Source organism: Motacilla alba, chromosome 4 (assembly GCF_015832195.1).
Source record: "Motacilla alba alba isolate MOTALB_02 chromosome 4, Motacilla_alba_V1.0_pri, whole genome shotgun sequence".
NCBI lineage: Eukaryota > Metazoa > Chordata > Aves > Passeriformes > Motacillidae > Motacilla > Motacilla alba.
The window spans coordinates 66,016,480-66,037,044 of NC_052019.1; the positions used below are offsets into that span (position 1 = coordinate 66,016,480).

The 20,565-nt window shown below is 41.9% G+C and overlaps 1 protein-coding gene across 2 annotated transcripts in view; it reads left to right on the forward strand.

Moving 5' to 3' along the window:
- Positions 1–3,209: 3,209 nt before the first annotated feature.
- Positions 3,210–20,565, forward strand: part of ANKRD50 (ankyrin repeat domain 50) — a 39,833-nt gene continuing 22,477 nt past the window's right edge. The window contains exons 1-2 of one of the 2 annotated variants that reach the window (XM_038135378.1): positions 3,210–3,412; positions 4,235–5,519. In XM_038135378.1, coding sequence (XP_037991306.1) covers positions 5,041–5,519 — 479 coding nt within the window. In that variant the 5' untranslated portion in view covers positions 3,210–3,412; positions 4,235–5,040. Of the gene's footprint in view, positions 3,525–4,234; positions 5,520–20,565 lie in introns of both variants that reach the window. The other variant, XM_038135380.1, reaches the window with a different exon arrangement.

The following is a 20,565-nucleotide window of genomic DNA, read 5'->3' on the forward strand; positions in this document are numbered from 1 at the left end:
TCACATCCAAGTAACATCATAGTGAAACTGGTGAAATAATTGAAGAGCACGTAGCAGCCTTTCCTACTACTCTGCAAAAGACGTGGCAAATCATTTGGAAAGCATAAAATAATTTTGGCTAACCCAGCCCCTCAGGTTTTTCCATTGTTACTGCAGACAATGCAGTAACGTTACAACTTTTTGTGCAATCTTTTCACTCAAAGTTTCTTCTTTTGTTAATCTTAACCGGCTAAATACAAAACCATACCTAAAATCATGCACAACACAAACATCCCATCATTTAAAATCAGGTGCCTCAGTGTGACACACGTCAACCAGGAAGGTTCCCACAGCTTCAGACCACTGAAACAAAAAAGTATAGATTGCTTTTGAGGTGGTTTGGTTTTTTGGGGATTTTTTTTTTTTTTAGATAGGAAATTTTGCTCTGTTTCATCTTCTTTTAGGCCTTATCTGTCAGCCTTGTAGCCTGCAAGGTTACAGCCAATTAGATCACGGCTTGTTTGCTATCTGTGTCAAACGAAGTTATACAAAACCACAAAAATAAGGTTTGGTTCTTATCCTGATACTGTCTCATTAACTACAACGTTGCACAATTGTATCAGAAATATCTGACCCTCAGCTATAATAATTCACCAGGATGATGTCATCTGAGCTGTCACCTTAGGTATAGGAGGTACTACACAAATAATCTTGATAACAAAATGCCTCCCTTGCTTTTGAAGGTTGACTTCAGGGTCTTAGTTTCTTGTGTACAGATGAAAGATTGTGGCTGCTCCTCTTCATGACAACCTTGGGTTTTTAACCCTTTGAACTTATTTTTAGGGTTTTTTTTTTCTTTTTTCCAAAGGAAAAAAAAAAGGATTTAGCTTGGAAAGTGTTTATATATGTTGTTGCTTCCTAGTAACAATTTGAGGGGAGGTCAGTGCAAGGCCATTCACTTTTAGCTTGTACATAGAAAGATTCTGAAAGGTCAAGCTCTGGACTTTGCAAGATTTTGCCTAATTATATTTTAGGCCTGCCACATTTTTTTCCTAACTTCTGTTCCTCTCTCCCTTCCCCTCTCCTTCTTCCATTTGTAATTCCAGCAGGTATTTCATACTCCTGATGTCAGCTGTAGGAGTGATATCCTGAAGGGAAACTTAGCTCAGATGCCGTGCCCACCAGTCAGTTTTAGGGGGTCAATTATTTTGTGTCCCCTGTACCACTGTACCAATTGGTCCCCTGTACCAATAAAATCAAATTATTGTCATCTGGTTTGGGATTCATATATTAGCACAAAAAGGTTAATTATTTTCACAGTTATTATCTATAACTCCGTCATGCTAAATATCTGATTTTAGCAAGCCATACTGTTACTCCACCTGCTTCACAATATTCACACCGGATGTTGTGAAATCTGACAGCACCTTTTCATCTAAATTGGGTTCTCACTTGTGTCTTGGTCATCAGAAAGGCAGAAGTTGCACTTTTACCTGCATCTCATCATTGTCCAATTTCTTTTTCTTTCCTCCTTGGGTCACCAAGTTTAATGCTTGTGACAAGATCTGCTCCTTAACGTGTTGAATCTGCAATTTTTTCTTGTGAGTTTTTTACCTTTTTTTCTCTCTGTCGACTTCTGATTTTTCTCTAGCCTGATCAGCAGACTAGAGCTGCAATCCCATCACTCCAACCATTATCTGTCTCTATCCCTCTATTGTTAAAAGAAAAAAAAAAAGAAAAAGAAAAAAGAAAATATTTTACAGTTCAAAGTCTCTTGAACTTTTATTAGCATTAGTTTTGGAAGTCTTGAGTTTCCACAACATTTCAAAATGGAAGGGTGGTGCAGCTAGGAATTAAAAAAAAGCAAAAAAACCCAAAAAAACCCAAAAAACAAACAAACAAACAAACAACAAAAAAAAAAAAGCCAAGAGAAGATTATTTGCCTAAAGTGTAGGGTTAAAAAAACCCAACCAAGTCAGAAAGCTTAAAAAACCCCAAAACAAAACAACTACACACATTTTCTTACTACTAATCTTATTTCTGTTTCTCCCCCACTCCCAATTGCTCTGCAAATTTGTAATTCACTGCTTCCAAAGGTTCTTCAAACTTGTTCTACTGGTTTTCAAAAGCAGACAAACTTGTTTTTCTAAGCTCTTCAGTACACCAACTGAATTTATTTAATTCTTCATTTTGCTCCTCCAAAGAACCCCGGGATGCTCCTCGAAGGGCCCTAAATCAATCGCTCCGTTGTATCCCATGGATATATTCAGTGTGTACTGCACAATGCTGTAATTACCTGGTGTACAAAACCATACAGAGCCATGCTAAAATGAAGGCACTATTTAGCAACCGTCGAGACCTTGATCCTTGATGGAAAAGTACCTTATCATAACTAATGCAGCCAGCTGCAAGGGGAGCAAATTTTAATGAAAATCATTCCCCTGCTCTATCACAGACAAAATAGAGGAGGAGAGTGGTTGCTTTGTTGTCATGGGTGGAAGGGGCTTCACAAGGGCCTTGTAAAGGTGTCCCAGAGTGAGATCCACCCTGTTTTCCAAATCAAAGTTGTCCTGGAGGAAGTTCTACCCTGGTTTCTTCCATATTAAGGTCCCTGGTTCCAAGGGTTTCTAGGGATCCACAAACTGTAAACTCAAGGGTCACTTTTACATGGTCTAAGAGAAGGATGTGGGATGCCCCTTTGGAGCTCTCACAGTCTTGGGAACATGATTTTTGGATATGTGCAAACACAGAAGCAAGGTGGGGAAGGTGGAAAATGTTGAGAATTGCTGCTACGATCTGGGGAACCTGTCAGGGTAATCAGAGGGAATACTGCCTGCAACGGGCCAGTCCGGGGCACGAGGAGACACGGCAGCGAGAAGATCAAGCTCTGAGGGCCGTGCTCGGTTCAGGAAGCCGACTCAAGCAAGGCGTTAACGCGAGGGCCTGTGCCAGCCCCGCGGGGACAAGGGCTCGCCTCCAGCCAGGACCTTTCCCGCCCGAGTTCCGCGGCCGCGGAGCGGGGCCAGGCCGGCGGCGGGAGGCGCGGCCGCCCCCTGCAGGGCCGCGCCGGGAGGCGCCGCGGGAGCGGGCGGGACGGAGGCGGCCCCGGGGCCGGGACAAAGCCCGGGGCGGCAGCAGGGGCACCGCCCGTCTCCCTCCGCCCCGCACTACTTCGCCCCAGATGTCCCCGCCGCCGGAGGGGAATGGGGGCGGGCCGAGGCGGGGCCGGGGCGGGCGGAGCGGGGAGCGAGGGAGGCGCCGAGCAGGGAGAGCACCGGGCGGGCTGAGGCAGCCGCGGAGCGGGGTGGCCACGGCCCTGGCACGGCGGCGCCCGGGGGCGGGAGCCCAGGGGCCGGGCGGAGGAAGAGGAGGGGCGCGGGCAGCGGCGAGAGGAGCCGTCTGGAGGAGCCGCCGCGCCGAGGCGGCGACAGAGGTGAGCGAGCGGCGGGAGGAGGCCCCTGCCCGGGTGGGGCTGACACCGGCCCCGGGGCTGGGGGGTCCCCGCCGGGCGCGGAGCGGGTGCCCGGGTGCCCGTGCGGAGCCGGGTGCGTGCGCGGCGGAGGGCGGCGGGCACGGGGCGTGCGGAGCCGCGCCGGGGGACAGAGCTGAGGAAGGGCTGGGGCGCTTCCCAGCTGCTCGGGGGTTCCCCGGAGGGAGGTGGTCGCGCTGGCAGGCGGCTCCGAGCCGTGGCTGCGCGGCGGCGCCCGGGCGGGCAGGGCGCGGGGCTGGAGCCCGGCCCGGCGGAGGCGGCGGCGCGGGGTGCGCGGGGCACGGGGCGGCGGCGCGGGGTGTCACGCCGTGACCCCGGGGCTGCCGGGCGCCGCTGCCGCGAACAAAGAAGCGTGCGGGGAACAGCGCTGCCCTGCAACACAAACTCCCGAAAACGCCCGTAAGCCGGCAGGAGGAAAATGGGGTGAGGAGAGGATTCGGTGATGAAGCCTCGCTAGGAGGAATGTTTCTAGGATGGAAGGATGCATTCGGCTCTCCTCGGGAGAAAATGCAAGACTTGCTGTGGTTTTGAGGCCACTGTCATCAGCTCATTGTTTATTGTTGGGGATTTTTTTTTTTTTTTGCATGTGGGTAATCACGCCTCGTACCAACAAATATTCCTTAAAACGGCTCTCTTGATTAATTCAACAGTAATAGGAAGAATAAGGAATACGAGCCCTTGACTTTGGTCTTTGTTGTCTGCGTTTGCAGCTGACTGAATTATGACTTGCATGTAGGGTTAAAAGTGCTGTCTCCTTTATTTCAGAGCTCTAGGGGAAGATGTTGTCTCTTCTGACATCTTGCGATTCAGATACCTGAGAACAGGTTCAGTAAGAATCAAGTTCCTGAAGAAGACACTACGAATGTATTGAATTAAGAAGCTGTAAACATTTTTCCCCCCCTCTTTTGCCCTCTGTGCTGCATAAGAAACCGTAACATGAAGCACTTCTCAGACACTCTCCCAGATGTATGAAGTCTGCAAAGCTCGCTGGCCAGACTGGCTGCTTTAGTCAGTGGTACTTGCCACGTTTGTGGTGTGTATATAGTACTCTGAAGAGAAATCACTTTTTTATGAAATTCCCAGAAGGAACATTTTATTATGGACAGCTTTACTGTATGTATATCCAGAGAGATTAATGCCTAGAGTTGAAAGGCGTTTAGTATACACTACAAAGTTGGCTTCCCCTCAGCTTTTCCAGATGTATTGTCTCCCCTGTACACTGGGAACACACACAACTGCCTGAGCCACAGATGCAGCCATGGAGCTGCGTGAACTTGTGAGCCACACCACAAGTCCCGCCGAGGGCTGGTCCCAGCCGCCGCTGCAGGATGTCAGCTGAGCTGTGATTGTGCCGTGCTGATCCCAGCACAGCGCCCAGATGGAGTGACACCCGTCCTGCAGAGGAGAGGCTGCTGAGTTTTACCCTGAGGAAGGGTGGCCGCTTGCTGTCACCTCTCTCAACTTCTGCGCGCAAGATCGTCCCGTGCCGGGTGAAGGCGCGTCTCCCCGCTCCTGAGATGCTGAAGATGTGCTGCAGCTTGTGACACATCCAGGAGAAGAAGCTTTATAAAATGGCTCAAACCAGCTTGCTGCAGGGAAAGCAGTTTTACTGTAGGGAGTGGGTTTTCCACAAGCTTCAGCACTGCCTCCAGGAGAAAGCGAGCTGCGGCGGCAGTGCTGCCAGCAAACCATCTCTTGTAGGGAATCCTGGGAATAACAGCGGTGTTGTCTCTGGGAAAGGAGCTGCCTGGGGTGTGTTGTTGGTAGGAGGGCCCGGCAGTGGGAAGACAGCCCTCTGCACTGAGTTACTGTGGCCAAGCTCACCTGCAAACCTGCAACGAGGCTTACATCGCCAGGCCCTGGCCTTCCATTTCTGCAGGGCCCAGGACTCTGACACGCTCTGTGTTGGAGGCTTTATTCGAGGTTTAGTCACACAAATATGCCGCAGTGGACTGATCCAGGGATATGAGGACAAACTAAGAGATCCTGCTATTCAAAGTCTCTTGCAGCCCGGGGAATGTGAGAGGAACCCTGCTGAAGCGTTTAAAAGGTAAAAACAAATTTAAAAAAAACCCCACAACAGCCCTATTGAAAACAAACCCAAAATAAAACAAACAAGAAAAATCTGCTGTTTAGGTCTTCCTTCCAGTGAGCCTAAGATGCAGATAGTTTAAAACAGGTTTGTTTCATGGCTTGTTATCTCTGTCAGAGCGTGCAGACTTACCATGGAAAAAACTAACTTTGTCGTTATAGCTGACACAAATAAATATTTACTTTTAAAACAAAGTTTATTATTAATAGTGAGTTTATTTACATTTGTATGTTAGTACCCTTAGATGTAACTGGATGTTTTGGAAAGACTTGAAAGTAATTGACTTCAGAGTGGAAAATATCTAGTCCATGGTCTCCCTGTGCCATAAAGGTAGGCAGTTGTCCTTCACAGACCTGAAACCCACCTTACAGGACCCTTGGAAAAGCTTCCAATAACATGCTCTGTCTTAGAGGAAACTGGGCTAATGGATCTCTGGGTCTGATCCAGCACATTGGTCTTATGTTTGTCTAAAAATATGTGGTAGGAAAATGTCAATTAACTCCTTATGTTTCTTCTCACAATATGCACAGATTGTGTCAAATCTTTATTGCTGTTTCTTCTGTAAGTACTTCAGAGTGTTGATGGGATCAGAAATTGATCAGATATTGATCACCCTGCCCCTTAAGAGGTTTGTCAGCTGTCTAAGCTGAATGAAAAAGAAACAGACTTTTTTTACTAGTGTTCCCTAACAAACCATCGTCTCCTGAGTATGTCACTGATAATTCTGTTTCTGTGAGTATGAGGGTCTATGAAAGGATAAATTACATGTATATAGGTGTATATCCATAGATACACTTAGAACAATGTACAGCCTTGAGCACAGCCTGTGTCAGCATGTGTCTATTGCTCTTTATTCCTTTGGGTCACAATGAAGGAAAATTCATGAAGGGTGAGGCTTGTCTTCATCAACAGAGCTTCAGTTTCAATGTGTCACCAGCATAAAACTTCTCTGGAATATTGGTTAAACTGATTTTTTTTTTTTTTTGGTACTGCGTAGTGGTGTAACTTTTTGTGGTACTTGTGGGTTTATTGCCTGTTTCCAGTATAAAATTCCTCTCCTCTATTTTTTCCTTCGTTCCTACTAGGATTGTGGAGGCAAGTACTGAGGTTGGACTGTAGTGCTTGCTCTCATTGTCATGGTGGTGTAAAAGAGCCTTCTAGTTCTGATGGCTGTTATGTCCTTGCCTGCTGAATAAACAGGATGCATGTCTACATTGTTCTCAGTGTAGTGTCTTAAAACAAATAGTCTAAACCGAGGCTAGTTCTGAATTTTTTGTTTGCTGCTAAATGAATATGCAACTTCTAACAGCTATTAGGGTCCTAATTGCAGAGGTATTAAGCCTTCTTAAATTCTAATGAATAAAAACTGGGTGCAATTAAGTGTCTATAAATGGAATAGCAGACTGGCCATCTAGCTTCAGGCAGTCTTTTAAAATCATGAAAGTGGATTAATCTGGTGTGTAAGAGCCTGTTTATGTTTAAAAGTCTATTACAGGGAAATCTGACTAATTTAGTACAGGCAAGTTCTCAGTAAGAGCTGGAATCCTTCCTCTTGTGAAAGTGATTGCCTTACTGCACAGAACAGGAGCTAGGTAAATGTCTTTAGACAAAAATGCAACCTAGAAATATAAGACATACTGGTTTAGATGGATCTTTATAAACATAGGATTTAATGATGGGCTGTTTTGAGTGGGTCAATATACACGGTTCTTTGTTTTGTAGTAGAAAAATAAAATAGGCACAACATCCAGCAATAGTCTTTTCCTTCTCAAATTTTGCAGCGCTGATTGTGAACTCCTGTTCTTACCCTAAAAATACTTACGGGGTAGTACAGCAGCTTCAGTCAAGGAGATTTTTCTTTTTGCCCTTCATGTATTCCCTTGCTCCCACTTCTCCTGATCAGCTCTCAAAAGCAGCTGTGGTGGCTGGTCTTGGTTCTCGTGTTTCAGATTTAAGGAAGATGAGGTGTTGGAGACAAGGTGCTGTGCTGGGAATATAAGTTTTCAGCACTGTGGCAAGGGACCAGGAGGTGGCTGTTGACAGCAGCACCACGAGCTTGTTCTGCTGGGTGATACAATCTCTGTCCACAAACAAGAGGCACTTGGCCACCCCCTTCCCATCATCAGACACTTCAGTCATTTGTTTGATTGAGCCTTTGCTAGTGTATAAACCGTCCAAGGAAGGTTTTAACAAGATTATAATTTAGGATGTTCCGTGGTTTCTGAGACTTGCCACGGAGCAAGCACTTCGATCCTCTGCTCCGGTGTGTTCAGAGTTTATGTTAAGTGGAGGTTGTTGTGATGTGAAATGAGTTCTAGGAAGATTTACCAGTCAGATGATTGCATCTCTCATTGTGTAAAGGCACTGAAGAAGCACAAAGTGCTTGTCTCAGTGCTCCATCGATTTTATTTTAGTTTATTCAGTAGAAGAGGGGAAAGATTTTTCTTTAAAGGCACTCAAATTTTTGCTCTGCTTTTCACAGCTGCTCCAGACCCAGCCATGTATTCATGGCCTAAAATGGAAAGACTTTTCTTCATAAGTGCTAAACAAGATACCACTCTATTTTTGTGCTGATTGTCCTGGAAATACTGAGAAAGAAAAGCTTCTTAATGTCTGGTAACATGCTAGTTTATAAACAATGTAAAGTTTGTTAGCTAAAATGGTGACATGTTTTCCTGAAGGATGTCTGTTAAATAGCTTTTCAGCAGTCCTTATGGTCATAGTGATATATATGCAAGTGATGACCCTCAGAGTTAAGACATTTCTCACGCTGTTTAATGTCTCCTCTTAACAATTTCTTATGCATTTATAAGATTTAATTGCCCTAAAAATTCTTTCAGGGGCAGATCTTGAAATTTGGAAGAACCAAAAGGGCTGAATTATACAAATGTGTTTAGTGTTTTGCATTTGTTGCTGCACTGACAGCTGAAAGAACAGCTACTTACAGCACTTTTCTTATCAGGCACTCAGTGCTGGAGCAGAAAGCAGCTTAAAATGTGAGGGAGAGTGCTGAACCCTCACACTGAAATTTTCAGTGAAAGTAAAGCAGAAGGGAAGGAAAAGATGTTACGAACACCAGAAGTTAAGAAATTATGTGATAAACAAAGAATTTCATTCAGAAGGTCGATTAAGCTCTTCTTCCCTGTTGATACAGAAAAGTTAAAATCTGAATAACACAAGTTTTGTAGTGCTGTCTCTAGGGTTGTTTTGGTTTTGCTGCAGCAAGTTTATGCTTCCAGTGATTTGGTAGGAATACAGGCAGATAGCCCTTATCCAAGGCCATGAGGGCATAGAGCAACTCTGATATAAGCTGTGGATAATGCTGAAATTTGTGTAAACCAGGCTGTAGAAAGGCATTTCCCTTATGTTCCTGGTTTATGTTTTCCAGACAGAGGAGATGACATTAAACACCTTCGGACAGTAGGGAAAGGCACATAATTCCCATGTGTTGTGCTGCAGTTGGGATTACTGCTGGGAGGCAGCGCTTGCTTCATTCACAGCCCAGAGAGTGTCTGTCACTAGGAGTGTGGGCATGGTTTGCCCTGCAGAGCTGATTCTTTTTGCAGCCATTGCTCTTGAGTTTGAAAGATACCCAAGACCAAAGCTCCTGGGAAATAGAATTTAGAGGTGGAAGGTCTTAAATAACATCATGTTTTTAAACTCCTAGCAAACTCACCCTCAGTGCTTGTTGGTCTGGTACAAACTTCAACCAAACTTTGAATTTTGCTTGGGTGTGTTGCTGCAATTAATAAATCACCAAAAATGGTAAATTTCCACATCTCCAGCAGGTTGGTGCAGGTGGAGCTCTTTGTTCTCACTCACAGGTGAAGTTTCTTTCCACCTTCTGGGTGTCTTTTCAGGGAACTTCAAATCTTGTGAGACTTTTCACATCCTTATTTCTCACATACTGAACTTGGGTCAATGGTGTCTAAGTGGTTTTTTGCTCATGAGGTATCCTAACATTTTATTACTTAAGTATTTCTCATACAACTACTTTAATGTAAGAGGGTCTAACTGGAAAGGAATGGAAAACAGGGAGAAGAATGAAGCTGTAAATTCAGATTTCTGCTTACTGCATTGCTAAATTTGCATTCCCATGCAAGTAGATGTCCCTGATCAGTAGAGACCCAAAAAAACCCAGACATTTAAAAAAAATAAAGCCACAAAAACAAACCAGAAAGAGCTACTGAACAAATCTATTACTCTTTTAGAGCTTCATAGTTGTTTTCTCAAGCTGATGTTACATCCTCTTTACCAAAAGTGAATATAGGGAAGCTGTACCCCAGAGCTTAAGTATATATATATTTTTTTTTTTTTCAGAAAGGACACCAGATTTTATGCATGCTGGTGCTAAATTTAGTGCAATGGTTCCTTTTGCAGATTCCCAGACTATCAGAGTTTTTCTTCTGTTTCTAATTCCTCATCTCTTCGTGCACACCAGATTTGCCTTGTGATTTAACGTGACCAATAATGTTAAGTGATGTAAAAGGCCAAACAGTTTTATAGTTCTCTAGAATATGCAAATACCTGTAGACTTGAGTGTAAGAGGTGTGAGAGGTCATGTAAGGTTCTCTGCTGACTGCAAGTTTGAAGCAGGGCTTTATGTTGATTAAATTTGAAAGCCTTGTAAGAGTTGCGTGAGTCACTGCCTTGGACAGCGTTAAAGTGCAGCAGGGCTTGTGCCAATTGCTGTTATCTATGTAAAGTTCCTTCTGCCTGCTTGGAGAACTCCAAAGGGTTGAGCCCCTGGTGTTTTGTCTTTGGCAATGTAATGGAAACCTCATAAAGGGCAGAATTCAGAGGAAAAACCTCTGCGTGTCAGCCAGAGCTAACAAGCATTTCCTTCCAGCTCTTCACCTGTATTGCCTTTCCATGTTACTAAGTTATTTATCTTTTCCTTCCCTCAAGAGTTGAGTATCATCAGAAAGTTGCAAATTGTAGGTGATAGTTTTTACTCCTATCTAAGTGAGATGGGGTAACAAGTTTCATTCCAAGTTCTGGATTCTTTGTCTGACAATGTAGAAAAACAGTGGTTTGTTCAGCAAACCTTCTGTGGCCTTTGTCCAGGGACTTTCAATCTGCAGTACTGAAATGCATTTTTCCTGCTTAGATGAAGGAAAAGATTCAGACATTGAGTTGTAAACAAGGACAGATGAAGTGTGAAGAAGCTGTTCATTTTTAGAACTCTTTGTACCATCTTTGAAGTCAGTAATATAATTAAAATTATAATGGATTGTGTAGGCTTTATTGAGCAATTAAGTAGTGCTAGCTTTTTGCTGGTTTGGAGTAGCCTATTCTTAATTGCAAAAATCTGAGTGCATTTTGGAGTAAATTTGAGATGAATTAGGAGTATCCTGACTTTAATAGGTTTTGATATTGCACCCTACAAACTTGGGAGTTTTCCTTGCTAGTGAATTAACCACGCTATGTGCTTCTACTGCAGTTTGCAGCACCCAAGTTCCAAGACTGCTGTGAAAAAGTGAGAGGCAGCACATTGGAGACAGTTAAAGATACCTGAGCTTGGGCTACTGAAAACTCAAAAGCTGCTGGGATTTCTATCAATTTACTCTAGAGGACATTAGTAATTCCGTATTAATCTTTCACAGGTGATAAATGACTCAGTTTTTCTCACCCAGGTCTCAGACTGGGAGTGATCTACTTCTTTTTCTCTGATCTGCTTCCTTCTGGAAAGGGCTGCTACAGAGCCTTTCCCTCTGCTTCCAGAACTTCAGTACAATCTTGGGAGCTGTAGCTTTCCAGTGGTTGCAGCAAGAAGGGTTGCAAGAAGTGTATAGATTTTGTTAGACTCTCTTAATTTTGTAGAGCTGTAAATGGTAGAAACAAAGGCAAGGACTAACTGTATCCTGTGTCATGCAAAGAAGGATCTGAGTACATAATAAATTAATTTACAAGATTGTTTAAAGAAGTAAATTAAACCTCCAGTGTGTTTGTTTTACATTCACCACATGTAAAGTTCAAATGTGCAATTGACAGTTGAGAAGGTTGGAAGGGGAGCTCAGAAAAATCAAGTCCAGCATCTCCTTCACCAGCCAGAAAAAAAACTGAAGATGCTGGCTTCATCTGCTCTTATGCTTCACAGTTCTTCTAGAAAAAAAATCCATATGTTACCCTGAGTTGGTTTCTTCTTGCTATAATCCAAGTTTTTTACTACTTAGGGTGTTCTCCAGAAACATGGAGAATAAAGTCTTTCTTTCCTTTTTGGGACAGCCTTTTACATCTTTAAATACAGCTTTTTTCTCTTTCATCTCAGCCAGAAATTCAATAATTCATTTTGTTAGTGTGTCCTCAGAGGTCACACCTAAGAATGTGGCATTAAAAAATCCCTTACCTAAATAAAAGGGTTCCGTTTCTAAAGGGAATTTTTCTTACCAATGTTTTAGATGTGTAAATAGGCAGCATTCTACTTTGGTACTTTCCCAGGTTTTTGTCCATTCCTGCATCTTTCACTTATGCTTGACTAGAATCCTGAAGCTACTTGGACCTTAGCCCAGAAGAGCTTGATCTGGTAGAAGATTGAATTCTCCTTTTAATAGGAGTTTTCAGTTAGAAACTATCTCATTACAGTTAAAATCCAGTGGTGTTGTTTATCTGTGATTTATTTAACACTCAACAATGATGGAGGCAAGATACCAACTAAAAATCATACCAACTTACGGGTGAGGTGAGAAACTGTTTCTGTAAGATCATGCCATGAGAGGGTTAAAAAGAATCTACCAGCTCAGCCTGTATTTCCAGTGGAGTTGCAGAAGGTAAATTTGCTTTTGTGAGAGCATCTTGACTCTGCTGGAACTTCTGAGTATTTATGTGTAACTGGGACTTTAGGCTTTTAACTGGTGCTGGGTTTCATAGGAAGCTCTGTGTTCTGGTGTTCTCCAGACCATTAGAACCGTTGAGCATTGCCTGAAGCTTAAGTACTTTGTGGCATGTTTCTCTTTAGGCTTTTCCCTTAAATCTGCGGAGTTAACGGGTCACATAGCAGCAGTCAGTGTTTCTGCGAGAGCAAGCTGTATGTTCCTCTTTCATTGTATGGAAGCACGGCCTACAGACTGAACATAATACCGTTTAAGGTTTTAACCTTTTCAGATTAAATTACCATAAGAAAGTTTCCCCGAGGCATTTTAATAATGACAACTTACATAGACCTTTTTGTCTTCTACTTCTATAGGCATTAACATTTTGGCTTTAATCAATGTGGCTCAGACTTAAACCTTACAGGTTTTCCTATAAGCTGTTTAGTTAGATGGACCTTCATAGCAATTCTTCCTTGTTAATTATTTCCCTTCCCTTCAGTTTTCTGTGCACATGTTCATAGCTTGTGTAAGGGTTTATGTTTCCTTTCCTGTCTTCTTTTTCAATGAAAAAATGAAAAGGATTTGGTGGATTGTGAAGTAGAAAGGATGTAGTGTGTCTTATATACTGGGAGAAGATAGATTGAAATACTGCCTCCTGAGAGCCATTACTTGAAGAGGTTTCAGTTTCTTGTGTGTGATGATGTGTACAATACACTGGGAATGGTGAGAAATCTTCTGTCTTTGTCCAGGAGCAGGAACGTTTTCAATAGTTAATGTCTTTACATTTTGTGATTGAAGAATAACTGCTGAAAAATAAATAATCAGGCCAAAAAGGCAAGAAAGTAATTACATTGTCCCAAGGGTTGAGTTGTACAGAGGTGTTCAAAGGTATTCAGAGGAGGTGCCAGAAAGAATGGAGGTGGGTAGGTTCCTGGTCTGCTTGTTGACATCAAAATGTGAGAAGATAGCATGAAAAAAGAACTGAAAATGAGATAATGAAAAGAAGGCAACGGGGGAAATGTATACAATGAAGAAATAAAAGGGGCAAAAGAATTGCTGTCAAATTCCTCTCTCTGTCACGTTTGCAGATACCTTCACACCGAGTGAGGACCATGCAGGCAGGTAGAAGGTCATCAGACTTTTGGGCTCAGTTGTGGATGCTGCTGTTTAAATTGATGGGAGTGGGAGGAAGGATGGAATAAAGGATCATATGTGAGTGGACTCTGAGTCCACAGACCACCAGCAGTGTCTTTTCCTTGGGTTTTTTTCTTTGTCATGTCCTAATGAGAGCTGGTAGTGCTTATGTGGAGAGGGGAGGTGGGCACCTGGCTGTGCATAAGATGCAAGTTGTGTGCTACAGATCTGTGATATCTTAGAACATGAGAGAAGGAAGGGGCTCTGGCAGCACCTTAGTTAAGGTTATTTGCAGCATCATGGAGTTGTCCTGGAAGAAAGAGAGCGCTGTTCAGAAGTTTTAGGTCGGTTAAGGAAAATACCAGCAGTGTAGAGATGACAGTAACAGGCAGGTAGGAATGAACCTCAGGAGGAAAAACTGTTCAGAATGGAATTACAGCATGATCTCCATCTTAGAGCAGTTAATTAACAAGTCTTGGTTTAACTACATCATTTCTTCTGCAGCAATAGTGAGCATGAAACACTAAGCTTTTTCTGCACTTTCCTGGAGTAAAGTTCAGCAGGACATTAGAAAAAAAGTTCAGTTTGTAGATAAAGGGAAGCTGATTCATGATAAGAGAAATAGTGTCTTAAAGGATTTTGGATTACCTTAAATGATCAAAGTCAAACAGATGGAAACTTCAGCCATCAACAGCACAACACCAAATCATTCTGTGTTTCTATATTTCTTTTTGTTAATACCGTCTTTAATTTTATATTGTGGTTTTCATCCACAGTAAACAGTTTGTGTATGAGTAATTGGACGGGAGGAAGAGGAAGTTGTAGTTTCTATCACTTGTTGTATTGTAGCTAAGGTTAATAAATATGAGGCTACAAAAGCAGTTCCAAAGCTAAATGCATCAGTGCAGTAAGATTACAGAATCAGGGTTACACAGTGCTAACCTAACAGTGTTTCTTGAGAGTAAATTATGGTGACAATACAGAAAGCGTCAATTGGAGCTTTACAGGCAAAACAGAAAAACTGTCTGCTTGGGGCTGGGCATGGAAAAACCCAAACCACAAGGTAACTGATAAGTGATGCATGAGGAACATATGCTGTGAATTGTGCTTTGGGGAGTATGGGAGAATAATTTTGAATGGGACACATGAAAGTTGCTCCATCTGTTGCCTCTTCAATTAAGTGCAATAAACATTAGGATAGTCCGTTTTAGTAAGATGGAAAATAAGATGGATAAAGATATGTGGTAACAAACAGAGTAGGAGAGGTGTCTTAAGCGTGCTTGACTTGGAAGGTAAATTCTCAACAGCTTTTCATCTGGTATTTGTGCAGAGGATTTTCTCAAAATGAGGTTGAACAGTATAATCCTGCAATGAGTTCAGCAGTGGAAGTGTGGGGTGCTTTGTGATGGTGTGTAAGACATGAGGCAGGCAGGTGTGGAGCAGCTTGATTAGGGAATGATCAAGATTTTAAGATGTCCTGTTGTTTAGCCTGTTTCTTCCAGGCTGGCAGTTCAAGAGCCCCCTGTTTTAAAGGAGCAGCTTAGTGCTGAAACAGCCACTGCAGCTCCTCTTCTTCCTGCTTCCCAATCTACTACGTTGGGTTTTTTCCCTTGAGAATGCATAGGACAAATCTAATTAATTTGGGGGTTGTCAGACTGAGCTGCAGTAATGATGGTGGCTCTTTTATTGTGTGTATTAATCTACTGTATTCTCTTTTATGGTCATGGAATAATAGAACATAGTAAACAAGCATATAGCCTGATAAGAGACACACAATTGAATTTATTCAGTGCAGTTTTCTGCCTGCCTCATCTGGGAGTTTTTAGGTTTCTTTTTGTGCTTAGCATTTCTCTCATGCCAGCAAATACAATCATTTACCTGGAAAGAAATATCTGTTCCTTCAGTTGTGTTTATGCACTGCATAAATAGAAACAGAAAAAAGAAAGGGATTTTTGTCTATCTCCAAAATGTAGAATAATACCTGCAAATTCAAATGCCTGTAAAGCTACAAGAATTTCAACTCCATTGTGTACTAATGTGTTCAAATAACACAGCTTATAGAAGTTACATTTTTAACAAAGAAATACTAGTTTTGCTACAACTAGGGAATCGGGTAGTTAATAAGGAAAGCTGAGAAGACTGAATGTATGTGTGTGTATATGTATTTCACTTGCTGTACCTTTGATTCATAAATGATTTAAAGCTAACTTGTAATTTTGATATATTCTGTTGCATATATAAACTCGTTCATTTTCTTATTGTGGTGTGCCACTCTTACATGTTGCATTTCAACCACAGGCTTTTGAATATTTGCAAAGTAAGTTCTTATCCTAACTTTACGTGTATGCAAAATAAGGCGAAGTATAGGCAATTCTCTCATTTCTACTAATGATAGTTTTCAGTGAGTCTGATTTGATACTTTCATCTCGTGCATTTGATCTAAAGTGTACGTTCTTTGACACTTCCTACGTTTTTTTTAAAAAAAGAGATGGATTTGCAGGAAGAAAGGCCATTGAGAACTTAACTGATGCTTAATAGAAAGAAAAACATTGATTTTTGACCCTAAGTAAAGAGCTTTAAAGCAAAACCTGGTGGATGACAAATTCCAGGAATAAATCTAAATAACAGCAATTTAGACAACTGCTCAAAAACTGGGATGGAGGAGGAGGGAAAATAGGCTTAGTCATGTAGGTCATGGGACAGACAAGAAGATAAGTCAGGGAGTAATCAAATGCCTTGGCTGTCTTCATACTAATGGAAAAAAGGTAAGGGGTGAACAAGCAGAACTGGAAATTTTAGTGTACAGTCAAGATTGAGTTCAGTGCTCTAAAAGATCTGTCAGGATAACTTGTATAACAGGTATGTGTTTAAAAAAAGTAGCTTGTTTTGTACATAATATGCTTGCTTGTAGTTCTAGACTAAAGTAAAGAAATTAAAGCCACTGAAAAATCTGAATAAAATACACATATCACATGTGGTGAAAGCCCTACATGTGGGATTTCTGTTTGAAGGTTTGTTGGAAGCCTAATCTTCCATGGACTGTAAATCAAACTACCTATCAGACCACCTTGGGTGTCTAAGAGTTCACCTGCTTTGTCCAGATAGGCTTTGTGGTAAGTCAGGGAGATTCCTTCACCTCAAAACCATGTCTTTTGTAAAATTACAGGTGCTTTACCCTACCAAAGCAGCAAGCTCAAGTAAGCTAAGCTGCTTTAAGATAACAAGTGGTGTCATCCATGGCACAGAATTTGGATGATAATGTCTGTCTCTGGTATAGTTAAAAATTTGAATAACAAATAGGAGATAAACATCAGCTGGGAAGGCATGATGTTTGCAGGAGTCTGCAAGTGACCATGCTTCTGATGTCAAAGAGGAGAGAATAGTTAGTGGGGAGACATAAATTATCTTCAGTTAGATTGGAAAAAATCAGCTGAGGGAGTGAAATCTTTGGGATATAGTGCCTATTAATCTTAAATGTATGTTTTGGGTTAATGGCTGGACTTAAAGGTCTTTTCATAGAATCATAAATGATTCTATGATTCTTTGCTTAGAGGGGGAGGAGGAAGTAAGGCAAACTAAAAAGGATGGAGATGTTCACCATCTCAAAGGATTTGTGAGTAAGATCTGATGAAGACAAGTATAATGAAGGAAAGGAACTGGCTGGGAAGAGCACTGAGGTCTCAAAGCACTGTATTAAATGTCTGGTTCAGTGAAACTGAGCTTGTCACTCATTCACGTGTTAAACTCCAGCAGGAACGTGGCAGGAAGAAAATAGAGCAGCCACTAAATGGGAAAGTGAAAGAGTAATGTAAAAATAAGAGCGAGACTGCGAGTTCAAGGTGTGTTGATCGTGTTTCCTGTGAGGTATGCTTTACAAGAAGTAACTCCATATAAATGTTAGCAGAAAAAAGGCAATATCCACCAAGTGCTGATCTGCTATTCTTTGGGGAGAAAAAACAGACAGCAGTAGGAGAGCTAAAATTTCAGTGCTCCTGTATATTGCCCTTTCTTATAAACAGTAATTTTGCAGTCAGCTAACATAATTAAAAGTAGCAAGAAATAGGTAAGATCAAAGAAAAACATAGCCCAGGCCAAAAACCTCAAACAGATATCCAGCATGGAATAGGTGGGATGTTCTCAAACTGTTAATGATTGTCTGCAGAGGAGAGGTTATCTTTATCAGGATTGCTGAAAATTCAGAGTTAAAAGAAAAATGTGTGTATTTAGTGCCTTGATTTAAGAAGGATATAAAAGGTGTGGGAAATTAGAAGTGTGTCAGTCGAGATGAAAAATGCCAGAAGAAATAATCAGACAAACTATTTGCAGACAGCTGGGAGATAACAAAGAGGTGAAAAACAACTAACATGGTATGGAATGGTTTGGGTTTGATAAATTTAATCTAATGTCTGTTTGGAAGAGTCACAGGACTTGTGGATAAGAGATAACCATAAATGCCATCTTGTCTGCAGGAAGGCTTTACTTGCATGAGACTGGTGCAAACAGGCCATGTGCAAGGTAGAACTATATTTGACTACATGGAATAAGAGATTAGTAACTGTACTTAATTATCAGTACTCCACTTTCAAACTGACACAGCACATCAAGTTGGTTTCATACCAACTTTTCCCTGTGTGGTTTTTTTTTTTTTTTTTTTTTTTTTTTTGTTTTTGTTTTTTGTTTTTTTTTCTTTTCAATCTGTTTCCTAATTCTGTCAGGTGACTGAAGAGAAATGGTTATAAATTTTGGGTACTACTGGCTTCCTTGTAATGACCCTAGTGTTATCTGTGGGGCAGAAGTTATGGGGCAGGAAGTACAAGGTTTGAATTGCAGGAAAGCAGGTAAAGGTTAGACACAGGTAGAGAAGGAGAAAACTTCCCAGTTTCAAGAATATTGAAGCACTGGGATGGATTGCTTAGGGAGACAGTATTGATTTGGGGAAATCTTCAGGGATGCCTAGGCTTATATCTCAGGGGTGGCAGATGTAAAGCTGATCCTGCTGAGGGTGTGGAAGTGGACTAGGTGACCTCTCAGTCACTATAAAACAGAACTGTGAGAGTTTGTTTTGAATACATTGCTTTTTTCATCTATTACATGTTTGGGGAAAATATTTTCATTGTCTTGTGTGCTGTTCCCTCTTTGCCTTTGGGGACACAGATTTTTGTATGTCAGACTCGGCGTAATTTAGAATATATTTTATATGTCAGGACATATGGCAAGTATATTCCATTTAAAATACAGTCAGCCTGCTCCTGGTAGCAGTTGGGAATGATTTTCAGCCACAGTTGTCTGCCCTTTATAATAGCCAAGTTGTTTGCAAACTGTTCCGGGCAGGCCACTATTACACCAAAATATTTGCTCTTAAGGCTTCTATTTTCCAAGGTTTCAGGTAAATCCACGAGTAGATCTGCTGGCTGTGCTTTGTAGCCAAAAATCACCTCTGTATTTGTGTGAGGCGGTAGGAGGGCTCTAATCAATACCCAGGGTCCAGCATGGCCTGTTTCTGTGGGACCAGTGACGCTGGTTCCACCATCAACTCTGCTTTTGTCTGGCCTGATGCCCTAGAGCTGGCTTTTGTGCTCTCCTGCTGGGGCTGCAAGTCTGCCTTACAATTGCAGATAAAATCCAGGTTGCTACAAGACATTGCAAAATCAGGTATTGAGTTGCACAAGACTTGCCTGCTGTTTCTAATTCACCACTTCTGAAAAGGCCAGACCCTCGATTTACATCTGTGTACTTCACCTAGAGCTTTCCCAATAGGTGATTCTCTGGGTGGGTTTTGTTTTGTTTGTTTTTTTTTTCTTTTCTGTTTCTGCCCCTTCCTTTGTAGAATTAACCATGGTTGGGTAAAATTGTTAGAGCCAGTTTGTCTTCCTGTGCAGCCTGCAAATAAATAATTTACTAGAAACAATAATCTGTATTACACTGTAGCCCAGGAGTGTGCCTTAATTCCAGTATTACTTAGTCAGAAAGTGATAATCAGCTGCACTTAATCTTGCTGAGAAAGTACAGAACAAGTACCTCGATAACCAGATCAGATCTGTCAGTGTGTACACAGGTGTGCACACATCCAACTGGGTCGCTTCACTTTTGCCTTATGGGTTCTATTTTGCGGCTTTTTAAAGTGTGGAATTGTTCTGTGCTTCACAGCCCTCGTATTTCATAAATATTCCCAGTTAGTTAAGGGTCCCGTGTGTCTGTTTTTCTGGATGTTATTACCAGTATGAGCAGCTGGGCAATTAGTAAGAAGGAAAGGCCTGTATTCCACATGTATATAGCGCCAAGAATTGGTGATATACAGAAAGCAGCTATTGATTTGATCATTAATTTCCCTTTTAACCATTAGCCAGAATGCATTATAAGGCAGGTAAATAAAGTGTTTACTGTAAGTCATCCATAAGATGTAAATGCCTTGTCACAGGACGAAATAAAACTCACTCTTCTACAAACAGTGCTACAAGCAATTTGTAAAGATGCTCTGGTTTTTCTTTCTGTGTGAATACAGCTGCTAAAAGTACTTGCAGGAGGGTAATATTTCATCAGCTGAACAGCAGGAATTGTCAATTTTATTAGAAGTTAAATTCACCTTTTCTTTTTTTTATTGCGACCTGTGCCCCAAATGCAGTTTGGGAAACAAAAGAGAAAAATGCAGCTATTGGTGTAAGTCTGTCTTTGCTCAAGCTTCTAACAGTCTTTAACAGCTTTATCTTCACTGGCTCCATGCTTTTAAATGCAAATTGAGAACTGGGGGTGGTGGGGACAGACAGCTTTAATGGATTATGCTCCCTGCTAACCAACCCCTGGATTATTACAATATACAAATGGCCATGTGTCTGTAAGCATAGGAGAAGTGAGATCTGGTGTTTGCTGTCACTTGTGAGAATTTTTCAAGTAGGGATGATTACAAAATACTTGGGAGTTTAGCATTTCGTCTTCTATTTTTGGGCATTTAGAAGCTCCTAGGTTTACTCCATGAGCAGTGGAAGTAGTGAAAACCCTATTGTTTAGATTTGTGCCCTTGGGTACCTCTGTCCTTAGGTGTCCTGCAATGGCCTGAGCTC